General features: G+C 42.1%; 1 protein-coding gene across 1 annotated transcript in view; it reads right to left on the bottom strand.

The window, feature by feature from the left end:
• Positions 1-15,743, bottom strand: part of LOC132823014 (syntenin-1-like) — a 42,667-nt gene that overhangs the window by 20,736 nt on the left and 6,188 nt on the right. The window contains exons 2-4 of the mRNA XM_060836545.1: positions 7,987-8,057; positions 5,594-5,663; positions 3,853-3,956 (exon numbers count right to left, since the gene is read on the bottom strand). Of these exons, the coding sequence (XP_060692528.1) occupies positions 3,853-3,956; positions 5,594-5,663; positions 7,987-8,037 (225 nt within the window). The 5' untranslated portion in view covers positions 8,038-8,057. The remainder of the gene's footprint in view (positions 1-3,852; positions 3,957-5,593; positions 5,664-7,986; positions 8,058-15,743) is intronic.

Genomic DNA, 15,743 nt, shown 5'->3' with positions numbered 1-15,743 from the left:
ACTCTGGAGCATATCTTGCAGATTTGAGGGCAGCAACTGTAATCCCACTATTTAAAAAGAGACGAACAGACAAAAGCAAACGGGGAAATATATTCCAGTTAGTCTAACACAAGTAGTGGGGAAATGCTAGTGTCTATTATAAAAGATGTGATAATAGAACATTTGGAAGGCATTACAAGATTGGACAAAGACAGCTTGGGTTTATGCAAAACAAATCATGCTTAACAAATCTACTGGATTTGGAGGTGCCGGTGTTGGACTGGAGTGTACAAAGTTAAAACTCAGACAAAACCAGATTATAGTCCAACAGGTTTAATTGGAAGCATTAGCTTCCAAAACTCTACCAGAGTTTTTGAGAATATAACTAGTGGGACAGATAAGGGAGTGTATGTGATGTATTTGGATTTTCAGAAGACTTTTGATAAGAGGCAAGTGGGAAAAGTTAAATCACGCAGGATTGGGGTAATACATTGGCATAGATTAAGTGGATTGACAGTCAGGAAACAGATTGGGAATAACTTTTTCTAAGTGGTAGACAGCGACTAGTGAGGTACCGCAATGATCAGTGCTTGGACCCCAGTTATTCACAACATATACAAATGACCAGGATGATGGAACTAAATGAAATATTTTCAAGTTTACTTCTGACACAAAATGGGCAAGACTGAATGTTGTGAGGAGCAAGCAAGGAGACTTCAACATAGAACAGTACAGCACAGAACAGGCCCTTCAGCCCACGATGTTGTGCCGACCATTGATCTTCATGTATGCACCCTCAAATTTCTGTGACCATATGCATGTCCAGCAGTCTCTTAAATGTCCCCAATGACCTTGCTTCCACAACTGTTGCTGGCAACGCATTCCATGCTCTCACGACTCTGTGTAAAGAACCCACCTCTGACATCCCCTCTATACTTTCCTCCAACCAGCTTAAAACTATGACCTTCATGTTAGCCATTTCTGCCCTGGGAAATAGTCTCTGGCTATCGACTCTATCTATGCCTCTCATTATCTTGTATACCTCAATTAGGTCCCCTCTCTTCCTCCTTTTCTCCAATGAGAAAAGTCCAAGCTCAGTCAACCTCTCTTCATAAGATAAGACATGTTGAGTGTGTGGGCGAAACCAAGGCCAAATGTGAAGTTATACCCTTTGGTGTGAAAAACACAAAGAAACAGTATTATTTAAATGGTGATATGCTGAACAGTTTGGATATGCAAAGGGACCTGGGTGTCCTTGTCCATCAGTCAATGGAAGTAGATAGACTGGGGCAACAGGAAATTAGGAAGGCAAATGGTATATTAGCTTTCATTACAGAGGATTTGAATTCAGAAGTAGGGATATCTTACTGCAGTCAGACAGGGCCTTGGTGAGACCACATCAGAAGTATTGTTTGGAAGTCTTGGTCTCCCTACCTAATAAAGGGTATATTTGCCATAAAGGGATAGCAGTGAAAGTTTGCTAGACAGATACTAGGGATGTCAGGACTGTACTGTAAGAAGAGACTGGCCTATTTTTATGAAGATTTAGAAAGATGAGGCTTTGCGGTAGAAATCAGGGGTAGTGTACTGACATGGATAGAGAACTGGCTATCAGACAGGAAACAGGGACTAGAAATAAACAGGTTTTTCCAAATGGCAGCCAGTGGGTTATCACAGGGATCAGTGTTAGGAACCATGCTATATATTTATGATTTAGATGAAAGAACTAAATGTAATAACTCAAAGTTTGCAGGTGACACAATGCTGGGTGGTGGGGAGGGGAGTGAATGGTGAGGAGAATGAGGAAATGCCGCAGTGTGATTTGGACAAGTTCGGTGAATAGGCAGATGAAGTATAATAACTGAGAGCAAAAACAAGAAAGCAGATTATTATATGATACATTGGGAAAGGGGAAGGAGCAACAAGACCTGGTGCTCTTGTACATTAGTCTCTGAAGGCAACTGCGCAGATGTGGCAGGTGGTGAAGACAAATACTATGTTGGCCTTCATAGAGACAGAGTACAGTTCTGGTATAATGTGTGTATCGTCAGCATGAATTGGCTATAACATGACTGACAAATTATGGATGTTATTTGGATAAACATCCGACTGAATGGTTCAAAAAAGATTTCCAAGCATGTTGCCAGGGTTGGAGGATCTGAGCTACAGGGAGAGGCTGAACAGGCTGGGTCTGTTTTCCTGGAGCGTCGGAGTCTGAGGGGTGACCTTATAGAGGTTTACAAAATTATGAGGGGCATGGATAGGATAAATAGACAAAGTCTTTTCCCTGGGGTCAGGGAGTCCAGAGCTAGAGGGCATAGGTTTAGGGTGAGAGGGGAAAGATATAAAAGAGACCTAAGGGGCAACGTTTTCACGCAAAGGGTGGTACGTGTATGGAATGAGCTGCCAGAGGATGTGGTGGAGGCTGGTACAATTGCAACATTTAAAAGGCATCTGGATGGGTATATGAATAGGAAGTGTTTGGAGGGATATGGGCCAGGTGCTAGCAGGTGGGACTAGATTGGGTCGGGATATCTGTCAGCATGTTCGGGTTAGACCGAAGGGTATGTTTCCATGCTGTACATCTCTATGACTGTATGACTATGAATTTAGGCTGTATGTTTGCTTGCTGAGCTGTAGGTTTGATATCCAGACGTTTCATTACCTGGCTAGGTAACATCATCAGTAGCGACCTCTAAGTGAAGCCCTTCACTTCACTTGGAGGTCACCACTGATGATGTTACCTAGCCAGGTAATGAAATGTCTGGATATCAAACCTACAGCTCAGCGAGCAAACCAACACCATAAACCTCAACCTGAGCTACGAACCTTCACAAACTTTGCGACTCTATGAATGGTTATGGCAGTTTTTTTTTATTTGTGACCTTCTACAGTGTGATTTTCCATAGCACAGGGTTTACAGGGGAACACAACTGTCACAGAATGATCTGTACAGGAGCAGGGATGTCTTGCTACAATTGCACAGCACCTTTTAGGACTAAACCTGGAGTACTGTGTGCAGTTTTGGTCTCCTTACCCGAGGATGAATGTTCTGGCTGTGGGGGGAGTGCAGTGAAGCTGACTCCTGGGCTGACAGCACTGACATAAGAAGAGAGACTGGATCAGTTAGGACTACATTCACTGGAGTTTAGAAGAATGAGGGACTCTCTTGCAGATAACTACAAAATCCTAACAGGTCTAGACAGAGTAAACACAGGATAGACAATCTCAATGAACAGGGGGTCTCAAACAGTCACAGTCTAAGGATGGGGTAGAGGACTGAGATAAAGAGAGATTTCTTCACCCAGAGAGTAGAGACCCTGTGGAATTCTCTGACTCAGTCGTTAATTTTCAAGAAGGAGTTTCATAGGGCTAAAGGAATCAAAAAAGCAGGATAAAAGTGGGAACAAGGTACTGACTTGGATGATCAGCCATGATAGTTTTGAATGGTGAAGCAGACTTCAAGGGCTGAATGGCCTACTCTTGTTCTTATTTTGTATGTTTCTTTGATATGATAGAAATATGTAAAATTCTAACAGGACAAACTATATGCAGGGAGGATGTTGCTCTTGGTCAGGGAGTCTAGAACCAAGGATTTCATCCTGAAGACTGTACCTCCGACAGTTCAGCATCCCCTCAGTCCAGGCCGACACTGTCTGTGCAGTTTGAGGGGAACCTGAACACTCAACCAGCTTCCTACTGAGCCACAGCTGACTTCCCAATTAAAGACGGATACAAATTAATATCAAAAACCTTAAATTCATGTTTTATCTTAATATTACTTTAAAAAAAAACCACCTCTCAGGAGGTTTGTGTAAGGAGGAGAGTTTTTGTGTAGCCCATTGTAGTCACCCAATTCCATCAGATGCTTACTCCAGATTCAGCAACTGGCACGACAGCCATGTTCTGCCTCAAATCCTCACTGTTCAGGTCCAGCCCCATATAGTCCCCCAGTTCCTGCAGGTCTGGATATAAACCTGAAGCAGAAGAGAAACAAATCAGACAGGTTTTTAAAGCAAGTATCAGCACCTATACAGGGTGGGGCCAAGGTGATGTGCAAATTGGCAGAGATCTGGTTCGGGATCTCTGATGAGGAAGTGACTATTCAATCCCATGGATTGGTTCCAACATTAAATTAGATCACAATCAATTTGCACTTCCAACTATTTGCCTTTCATAATTCTTCAAAACCTGTACACAATAAAAAATTATCAACTTCAGTCTTTAAGGTTCCAGTTGTCCCCCAGCATCAGAGACGCCAGAGAGAGAAAATATCAGATTCTCCCAAAGACTTTACACAGGAAAGTGTTGCTGATTTCCCTTTGGAATGTCTGGCTCTAAATGTACCCTTTAAAACATTTAAACTCCTTGACTGGATCATCCCTAAACTTTCTGAACTCAAGGGAACATATTCCAGGCCAAGACAAGCTAGCCTCAGGTTAATCATCGCCATTCTGCCAAACCTGGACCCCTTCTGCAAGTCAACCTGAGAAGTGGAACATCTGTATGGACATGATGGCAGAGTCAGTGGGACAATGACAATGTAAAACTCGAGAGGCAGCCAGATTTAGGGAAGGAATTCCAAAGCTCAGAGCCTTGCCAGTAGGAGGCACAACCACCACCAGTGGAACAACGGAAGATGGAAACTTGCATAACAACAGTTAGCTGTTAACTATCTGTCTGTGTTATGAACCAGGCCAGACCCCCTCAAAACATTACCAGGATAGCCTAGACCCTAATTTTTCTAGTTGTTTTAAGTAGGTGTATAGTGGCTTTTCCAGGAGTGATGCAGCTGCCCCAACCACTCAGTATTTTAAAAAAAATTAACAGACTACCGAATGATGCAGAACAGAATACAGAACAACTTAACCAAATCGATTCTATCGCAATTTAATGATGTCTTTCCAAATACCTGCAACATCCCCATAAATACAAATGGTAAAGTCAAACACAGGTTCTTACAGGAGAGATCTGAGAGACAGAATCAGCATGGAACATCTTTCCACTGTAGCCATTCCTTTGGATTCCCCAGCTCAAAACCTGACCAGCAGCCTTGAACACACTTCTTGCTAAATCCTGAGCAAGGAGAACTGGCCACTCCACTTTCATTGTACAAGTGGTTTAAAGAAAACTTAGAAGTCTTTTGCCTGAGGCAGTATCTGTTAGCCATAAGGGCTAACCCCAGCCAAATTGGAACCTCTGCCTTTTACAACCCCTTTTTGAAAAAAACAACCAAGGAAAACATAACCTTATTAAAGGAGCATCATCATCACAGTCTGTAACCCAATTATTAAGGATGGGAGGAAGTTTCTATCTGTCTCATTTCCCCTTCAATCTGCCCTATTTTAAACCAGAACATGCAGCTGAGCCAGTGATGGGATTACCATTCTGTCTGAACAAGACTGCCCTGAAATTCTACATGTTATGGCCCTTGTGCCAGGATCATGACCTTCTGAGGATTGAGAGGCTGGAGAAGGTTACCACAATAAAGCTAGGCAAGGGCATGGAAAAAAGTGGAGATATTAATACCAAGAAGAGTCATGCCTGAGACGCTGAAACTGGAGGCTGAAGAATAATGGAGAATAAGGACACAACACAAATTGCAATGACTCACCACTTCCAACACTGGGCTCCTGAGCTTCAATTGCTGGTGGGGCCATCTTGGATGCAATGGTGGCCTGAGCCTAAAGAAAATAAACATTAAAATGTAATGTCCAATTATAGTATAATTATTTTCTAATGACAATAAAGTCAGTCATCAGGTCACTCCGGAATATAGGAAAGACCTCATTCCATCATGGTTCCTATTTTAGTTTTGTTTTGATATGATTTAGTCCACTTGGCTAGATTTTAGCCACTTTTGCATTCCTTTTGTCCTTTCAGTCTTCTATTAACATCATTACAACCAACAGGTAATCCAGCCCTTTCACTTTATTTCTTTCTCCTGCCCTTTGTTTCTGTATTCTTTATTCTTGTGCAGGAATCAGTAAATTATTCCAAGTGGCTCCATCTGTTTGCATTAAGCAAGTTGTTGAATCTCGTGGTGAACTGTGACCTCCATGTTATGTTACTGTAAAGGTTATAATTTACATTCATTGCTTATCAGTATATTCTGGGAATCCAAGCTCAGACACAATGTGTTTTGGATGAAGAGTAAACCTCTCTTTCTGCTCTGTTTCCTCCTGCTCCAATGTGATGTTGTTCATTATAGCTTTCTGGTGGACTCCACAAGTGAGTCATACAGCACGGAAACAGACCAACCATGTTCTCAAACTAAACCAGTCCCACCTGCCTGTGCTCAGCCCTTATGCCTTCAAACCTTTCCAATTCATGTACTTATCCAAATGTTTTTTTTAAATGTTGTAACTATACCTGCATCCATCATCTTCTCCAGCAGTTCATTCCACACACAAACTGTGTAAAATAGTTGCGCCTCACGTCCTTTCTAAATCTTTCTCCTCTCACCTTAAAAATATGGCCCTTAGTTTTGAACTCTCCTCAGGAAAAGCTTGTGTCATTCACTTAGTCTATGCCTCTCGTTATTTCAAAAACCTCTATAAAGGTCACCCCTCAGTCTCCTTAGCTCCAGTGAAAAAGGTCCTAACCTTTCCAATCTATCCTTATAACTCAAACCCTCCATTCCCAGCAACATTCTTGTAAATCCTTTCTGAACCCTCTCTGCTTTAATAATATCTTTCTTATAACAGACCAAAACTGCACACAGTATTTCAGAAGAGGCTTTACCAACATCCTGCACAACCTCAATACGATGTCCCAAGAGTTGGTATTACACTGTCATCTATATCAGGATGATATTTATCAAGGTTACATTAACGACCTGAAAAAAAACATATCAGTAGTATTTTAGGATCTGTTCAGCAGTCAATGACTTAGTGACCACTACAAATATCTTCTAGCACATGCCGGATTAAGAATCAAAGCATTAAGCTTCTTTCAGTTGTGTTGAGCAGATTTTGCTTAAAGTCTGCTATATGGAACTCCATATCTTCATCCTTATAATTGCTTTGGTGATTCCACTTCATTTTTTCTTATGGCTTCAGTATTGTTCCATCATGTGGGATCAATTTTATTTTCAAGGGCTTCATTATTGGATCATCATCTTGAGCCATTTAAGACATCTGAGAAACTCATAGTATACACACATCACTCTCTTCATCTGTCATCTCAAACCATAAATAACCATTAGACTTGACAATGCCAAATCTATTGCATGATGTAAAAATATTCATCACTATCAGTGGCTGACATCTCTCCAGCAGCCATCTTGGTTTGTTTCTTTCTAGATAAATATTTGCATATAATATAATTCAGTATGGTGCAGTTCGAGCTCATTGGACATGCTTCCTTTTATGTAATGTTTAACTTAATAGTAACAATACGCCTCTGACCTTGATCTTTTGACTAGTATTTCTGCAAACATTTTTCCTTGTTCCTAGCTTGTTCTTATTTGCCTAGAATGTTTATTGGTACATGGCTAAGTCCTATTCCATTCCTATAATCCAGGTGATGACTGACATCAGAGCTCTTGAACACTGACTACATAGTTCCAAGTGCATATGAAAGAACTGAAACTAACATGGTCATTCTAAACGAGAGACTTAAACAATCCAGGTCTTTTTCAATACATAATTTCAGTTATCACAATGTAAACCTTTTGTGTCTTACAATCTTATACTCCACAACCACCTGAAGGAACAGCGCTCCAAAAGCTAGTGCTTCCAAATAAACCTGTTGGAATATAACCTGGTGTTTTGTGATTTTTAACATAATTCCAATTTACGACCAATTCAGAGTCATATTTTAATGAACCAAAGATCATCACTTTGCCTGGTTTTAGCCACTAGTTTTGTATTCTTTTATGTAACCAGTTAAGAAAAATACTTTTATCCTACTGGTCTGGCTTGAATTCACCAAAATTTAAGCAACTGACCAATCATCAACCCCATAAGCAATGTAGAAACTACATTAAAAATCATTAGAACTGACCTCAAGTACTTTGGAGACCTTCAGATCCTCCAGTGATGGATACAGAGACATTGTCTATTTCAACCTTGACACTGAAATGGACAGAGTTGTTAGTTACACGTATATAAAATGCTTTGTTTAACATCAACTATTTATTACTGCACAAAGCAGTCCAGAGAAGCAATGCCCAGCCCAGTGTGTCATCAATAGCTTGACCCAAAAAAAAACACATCCTTCTTACACCGCAAATAAAAGCATTAAATGTTTGATGCATTAAGCAGGTCAGGAGGCCTGAAGAGAAAGCGTGGCAAATGTTTCAGAGACCTGTTCGGGGGTTACATCTCTGGATTCCGAGACCCTTTTGGTATAGTATTTGGAGATGATAGCTATGAAACAATAATAAATGAAAAATATATGCTAAGTATTTCAAGGAACAGTGATAACTTTTGAATTCAAATTTTTTTCTAAAAGTTGTTCACGGGATGTAGACATCACCAAGTAGGCCAGCTATTATTGCCAATTTCAAACTGCCCTTGAGAAGGTGGTGGGCTGTCTTCGTACACTGCAGTAGTCCATAGGATGTAGGAACACCCACAATACTGTTGAGAAGGGATTTCCAGGATTTTACCCAGTGACACCGAAGAACGACTATATATTTCAAAGCCAGGATGGTGAGTGGTTTGGATGGGAACTTGCAGGTACTGGTATTCCCATGTATCTGCTGCCCTCTTCCTTTGAGGTGATGAATTCACAAATTTGGAAATTCTGCAGTTGGAGGAGCCTTACTGAGTTATTACAATGCATCTTGCAGATAGTACGTAGTGCTGCTACGTATGTCAGTGGTGGAGGGAGTGAATGTTAAAGATGGTGGATGTGTGGCTAATCAAATTGACTGCTTTGTCCTGGATGATGTCAAACTTGTTGAATGTTGTTGGAGCTGCACTCATCCATGAAATTGCAAAGTATTCCATCACACTCCTGACTTGTACATTGTAGGTGGGGGACAGGCTTTGGGGACTCAGGAGGTGCATTACTCGCCTCTTGCTGAGGATTCCTGCAGGAGACCTTTGGAGGAAGCCAAGATGGATTGTCCACTCAACACTTCTGGCTGAAGATTGCTGTCAATGCTCCAGCCTGGTCTTTTGCCCTGATATGCTGGACTCCCCAGTCACTGGGGATGTGGATATTTGTGGAACCTCACCCTCCAGGAGTTGTTCAGTTGTCTGTCACCTTTCATGACTGGATGTGGCAGGACTGTAGAGATCTGATCTGATTCGTTGGTTGTGGGATCATTGCTTGCTGCTGGCTGGCTGGATGGTAAATGGTGCAGTGGGGAAAATGCCAGCACATGAGGTCACAGATTGTGGCTGCTGATGGCCCACAGCACCTCATGGATGCTTGGTCAAGTTACTATTATGAGATTTGGCCCATTTATCATGGTAATATAGCCTCACAACACAATGAGGGGAACCTGAATGTGAACAGATTTCATCAGCACAAGGACTATGCAGTGGTCACTCCTCCTGTCATCAGCAGCAGGCAGATTGGTCAGGATGAAGTCAAGAAGATTTACCCCGCTTGTTGGTTCCCTTGCCACTTGTTGTAGATCCAGTATAACAGCCATGACCACTAGGACTCAACCAGTCCAGTCAGTAGGGGTTCTGCTGAGCCACTCTTGGTGACAGACATTTAAATCCTCCATTCGGAGTACAACTTGTGCCCTGACCACTCAGTGCTTTCTCCAGGTTAACGTATGAGGAGCTTAACGTATGAGGAACATTTAAAGACTCTTGAGTTTATACTCAATGACATTTAGAAGGATGGGGTGGGGGGGGGGGGGGATCTAATTGAAACATTCAGAATACTGAATGGCCTGGACAGAGTAAATGTTGGGAAAATGTTTCCATTGGTAGGAGAGACTAGGACCTGTGGGCACAGCCTTAGAGTAAAGGGAAGACCTTTCAAAATGGAGATAAGAAACTACTTCAGCCAGAGAGTGGTGAATCTATGGAATTCATTGCCACACAAGGCTGTAACGGCCTGGTCATTGAGGATACCTAATACTGAGTATCAAAGTGATCAAGGGTTATGGGGAGAAAGCAGGAAAATGGGGTTGAGAAACATTGCGGCCATGATTGAATGGCAAAGCATTCTTGATGGGCATTCAGTATCGAGGAGTACTGATTCATCAGGCAAGGGGCAGTATGTGATAATCAGTAGGATGTTACCTTGCCTGCATTTGACCTTGATACCATATCATTTCATGAGGTCTGGAGTAAATATTGAGGATTCTCAGAGCAATTTCTTCCAGATTTTGTACCACTGTTCCACTACCTCTGATAGAACTGTCTTGCCAGGGGGAAGGACATATCCAGGAATGGGATTGGGATGGGGATGGGGATGGGGATGGGACAGTCATACTCGTGGAATCATACTTCACAGACAGACAATGTCCCAAACACCGTGCAAGGCTATTGTTTGATTAGCTTGTGGGTCAGTTCTCCTAGATTTGTCACAAGACACCAGTTGTTAGTAAGGAAGATCAGTGTCATCAGGCCTGTGGTTGTCCTTATCTTTTCAGGTGCCCAAGTTGATACTAGGTAGTCGATCTGGTTTGTTTCCCATCCTTGGACTTTGTAGCAGTTTTGATAGAACTGAGTAGCTTGCTTGTTCATTTCAGAGGGCAGTTAGGGTCAACCACATTGTAGTGAGTCAGTAGTCACATGCAGATCATCTATGAAAGGCAGATTCCCTACCTCAAAGAATACTGGTGAACCAAATTTTATAACAGTCCATAACGCCATGAGACATAGGAGCAGAAATTAAGCCATTCAGCCCATCAAGAATGCTTTGCCATTCAATCATGGCCGCAATGTTTCTCAACCCCATTTTCCTGCTTTCTCCCCATAACCCTTGATCACTTTGATACTCAGTATTAGGTATCCTCAATGACCAGGCCGTTACAGCCTTGTGTGGCAATGAATTCCATAGATTCACCACTCTCTGGCTGAAGTAGTTTCTTATCTCCATTTTGAAAGGTCTTCCCTTTACTCTAAGGCTGTGCCCACAGGTCCTAGTCTCTCCTACCAATGGAAACATTTTCCCAACATTTACTCTGTCCAGGCCATTCAGTATTCTGAATGTTTCAATTAGATCCCACCCCCCCCCCACCCCATCCTTCTAAATGTCATTGAGTATAAACTCAAGAGTCTTTAAATGTTCCTCATACGTTAAGCTGTTCATTGCTGGGACCATCCTCATGAACCTCATCTGAACATGCACAAAGGCCACTACATCCTTTCTGAGATATCGGGCCCAGAACAGTGCACAATACTCCAATTGTAATCTGACCAGAGCTTCTAGAGCCTCAGAAATTCATCCCTGCTTTCATACTTAAATCCTCTCAAAATAAATTCCATCACTGCATTTGTGAATGGTTGCATGGTTGCCATTAGGCTAGCCTTTAATTGAGTTCAGATTTCACCATCTCTTATGGTAAGATTCAAACCCATGTCACCAGAATATTGGCAGTGTCATTCTGAATTGCTAGCTTAGTGACATTACCGCTCTGCCATTGGCTCCCAGGGTGCAGTATCAAGTTGAGAGAGAAAGCTCAACCTCATCTCCATTCAACAGAAGGATAAGCATATTGGTTCTCCAAAGGCACATGAGCCTTTGCATTCGCTTCTTCTCTGTGATTGTGCAAGTGGTCCTTAATGCCCTGGTGTTAGAAAGATTTCCCTGAAGTCTGACGCAGGAGGTTTGGCCATGGAATCATCTCCCCACAGGAAGCAGTCTCTTTAACAAGACGGGACAAAATTCATGAGAAAGAACTAAATACCATAGTATTGAGGGGTGTATTAGAACATGAGACTTTGTCTGTATTCCAATAATAACAATGACTTGCGCTGATGTGGCCCTTTAACATAATGGAACATTGTGAGGCACTTCACAGGAACATCATAAAACAAAATATGACAGAAGAACAAGAAGAGAAACAAGGGGAGATGACAAGAGTTGAAGAGCTGAGTTTTCAGGAGCTGTGAAAAGAAATAATTGATGGTGGAGAGATTTAGGGTGAAAATTCCAGAGCTTATTGCCTGGGCAGCTGAAGGCATGGCCAACAACAGGGAAGTAAGGATGCTCAATGCACTCAAATGAGATGTGTGCAATCTCTCTTGCTGGGGAGTAGGGTATAAACAATTGAGGGGTGATCAGACGGAGCTGTTTAAACTGTTAGGAGCAATTTATAACATAGATACAAAGAAACTATTTCCTTGTTTTTGAGGGAATCGTTAATCAGAATTGCTACAACACAGAGAGGCCAATCAGTCCATTGTGTCCACACTGGTCCTGTTTTCCAGCACTTGGCTTATAGTTTTATGGTGCTTCAAGTGTTTATCTAAATACAGAGAAACCTCGATTATCCGAATATTGGATTATCCGGCAACATCACAAGGACCCGATGCTTGGTTAAACTATGTTATCAGGCGTTCGATCATCTGGAATTTGATTAACTGAATGAAATACTCCCCACTCATGTCCTTCAGATAATCGAGGTTCCTCTGTATTGCTTAAATCTCAAGTATCCCCATCTCCAACACCTTTTTAGGCAGTGGGGCCCAAGGGCCCTACTCTTTCTCTGGTTATTCCCCTTCCTCTAATACACTTCGTAAAACACTTTTGGATTTCCCTTAATGTTATGCATCGCTAAAAATCACAACATCAGGTTATAGTCCAACAGGTTTAATTGGAAGTTCTAGCTGCCGGAGCACCGCTCCTTCATCGCTCCGAAAGCTAGTGTGCTTCCAATTAAACCTGTTGGACTATAACCTGGTGTTGTGCGATTTTTAACTTGGTACACCCAAATCCAACACCAGCATTTCCAAATCATGTTATGCATTGAATCTTTCTCATATCTCCTCTTCACTCTCCTAATATTTTTTAAAAATAAATTCCCTGCACTTTCTACACTCCCCTGGGACATCAATTATTTTCAATTTTCAGAGCAAAGGCAGATAAATGAATTGAGGGAAAGATTAGTGGTGATTTAACTGAACGGCAGAATAGGTTGGAGGGGCTGACTGGCCTCCTGCTGCTCTTAAAGCTCCTGTTTCTGACAGAGCAATTCGGGTCATTTTAATTCCTAATCACTTTCTCTTCCAGAAACAAATTATTCAATTTGAATATGAATCTATTTTTGTCCCATTGAAGTATCTGACCAACGAAATGATACTTTGCATATCTGAACAATGCAAGAGATACATGCCACTACCTAATCTGATGTGTATTTTAATAAAGCTTCTATTTTCTGATGCAGTTGACCAATTGTCTATTCCTGCTCCTAATTCTTATGTTCCTATATTCTTCACAACCTTTGATTCTTCCCAATCTCAGTCAGATATTATAGTCCCACCCTAGTTTGCTCATCATGGACTCAGGAAAAAGTGGAGGTCTGCAGATGCTGGAGATCAGAGTTGAAAATGTGTTGCTGGAAAAGTGTAGCAGGTCAGGCAGCATCTAAGAAACAGGAAATTCGACGTTTCAGGCATAAGCCCTTCATCAGGAATGAGGAAAGTGTGTCCATCAGGCTAAGATAAAAGGTAGGGAGGAGGGACTTGGCGGAGGAGCGACGGCCCCACCCCACTCCGGCCTATCACCCACACCTTGACCTCCTTCCACCTATCACATCTCCATCGCCCCTCCCTCAAGTCCCTCCTCCCTACCTTTTATCTTAGCCTGCTGGACACACTTTCCTCATTCCTGATGAAGGGCTTATGCCCGAAACGCCGAATTTCCTGTTCCTTAGATGCTGCCTGACCTGCTGCGCTTTTCCAGCAACACATTTTCAGCTCATCATGGACTCAGGACATTAGCAATGAGGCTATGATCGCTGGGGAGGATGAGGACATAGTACTTGTTAATATGCTTTTATTCTGTTATTCTCTCTGTACATCTTGAATTGGAAGCTTGATCCCTTTTTGATTGTGTCACAGATAACGCAGGTGGCCAAAGCGATTAAGAAAGCATGATGCATGCTTGCCTTCATTAGCTAGGGCATGGAGTACAGGAGTTGGCAAACTACATTGCAGCTATATAAAACCCTGGTTAAGTTACATTTGGAGTACTGTGCACAGGTTTGATCGCCACATTAACAGAAGGACATGGAAGCTTTGGAGAGATTGCAGAGGAAGTTCACCAGGATGTTGCCTGGTCTCGAGTGCATTGGCTATGTGGAAAGGTTAAAAGGACTAGGATTGTTTTCATTAGCAAGATGGCAGCTTGATGGAGACCTGATAGAGGTCTACACAATTATGAGAGGCATAGATAGGGTGGAAAGTCAGAGGCTATTTTCCCAGGGTCAAAGTTTCAATTACAGGTTCAAGGTGACCGGGGTGGGGTGGAGTTTAAGGGAGTCATGCAAGGGAAGTTTTCACGCAGAGAGTATTAGGAATCTGGAACACACTGCTACAAGAGGTGTTGGAAGCAGGTACATTGGTGACAATTGAGAGACATCTGGATGGTAACATGGATTGGGAGGGAAGAGAGGGATGCGGACCGAATAAGGGCAGGAGGTTTGTTTTTTAGTTTAGTTAGGGCATGATGATCGGCACAGGCTTTTTTTTTGGTGGGGGGGGGCGCACAAAGAGCCTGTTCCTACTGTACTTCTTTTTTGTTCTTTTCTCCATTTATAACACTTAGTGCTGTCATCTCCTCAGTGATCATAGAGCCATCAAATAGAAGACAAGGCTAGGGGCCAAGTGCTGGAAAACAGGACTCTAATAGATAGGTGCTTGATGACTGGCACAGAGACAATTGACCAAGGGGCCTCTTTCTGTGCTGTATGACTACGACTCATCAATCCATTACACCAGAGGGAGAAAACAACAAAAAAGCAAATCAGGAGAACTGAGTATTAAATAGGCATGGGACAGCAACGTGCAGCATGGTAGATCCATTTACTCACTAAATGTAGCACTGTTGGAGCAGATTATATGATGAAATCTCCAGGAATTAATTGAATTAGAGTTGACAACCCAACAGCTCTTTCCTACGGCCACCCAGTGACTCAAAACAGCTAAGTCACATCTTCATAATTGAACTGTAAATCAAAATGGCTTTGTTCAATAACAAAGAGGAGGTAGACTCCTAAAAGGGAGTGACACATTTTACAATTTGTCATTGTTGTCTCCTGAGATACAAACATCTCCCAGTGAACAAATTACAATTAATGCTCTAGGGCCACAGTACCCTAACGACTACACAAACAACTCCTTTTGTAGCTCATTCCAAATTCTAGAAGGGATCAACTCACTGAACATCACAACATTCAGTAATCATTAGATCACAGTTGCCTCTCTGATCAAAGCCAAATAAAATTATTTGATACTCCAGCCTTGAAGTAGCTCATTCAACTAAACTTTTGAAATTTACTTCTAGCATATGACTTCCTCATCTCCATTTTCACAATCAATAAGATACACAATCTCCAACTCAGGGATCATTTAGCTCCATTGCCTGGATGGCTGGTTTGTGAGGCAGAGTAATGCCAACAGTGTGGGTTCAATGCCCACATTGGCTGAGGTTGCCATGAAGCACACTCCTTCTCAATCTCTCCTGTTACCTCAGACATGGTGACCCTCAGCCCCATTTATCTCTCCAATGACAGAGCAACCTCCCATGATTCAGTATGACAATGGTGACTTCTTTAAAATTTCCAACTCCACTTTTTTAGTGCTGAGTTTCCTTATCCAAGTGGACAGTCCTAATTTTGTATT

This window comes from Hemiscyllium ocellatum, chromosome 15 (genome assembly GCF_020745735.1).
Source record: "Hemiscyllium ocellatum isolate sHemOce1 chromosome 15, sHemOce1.pat.X.cur, whole genome shotgun sequence".
Lineage (NCBI taxonomy): Eukaryota > Metazoa > Chordata > Chondrichthyes > Orectolobiformes > Hemiscylliidae > Hemiscyllium > Hemiscyllium ocellatum.
Note: the sequence above shows the minus strand (reverse complement) of the source record. Positions and strands in the feature narration are given on the sequence as shown.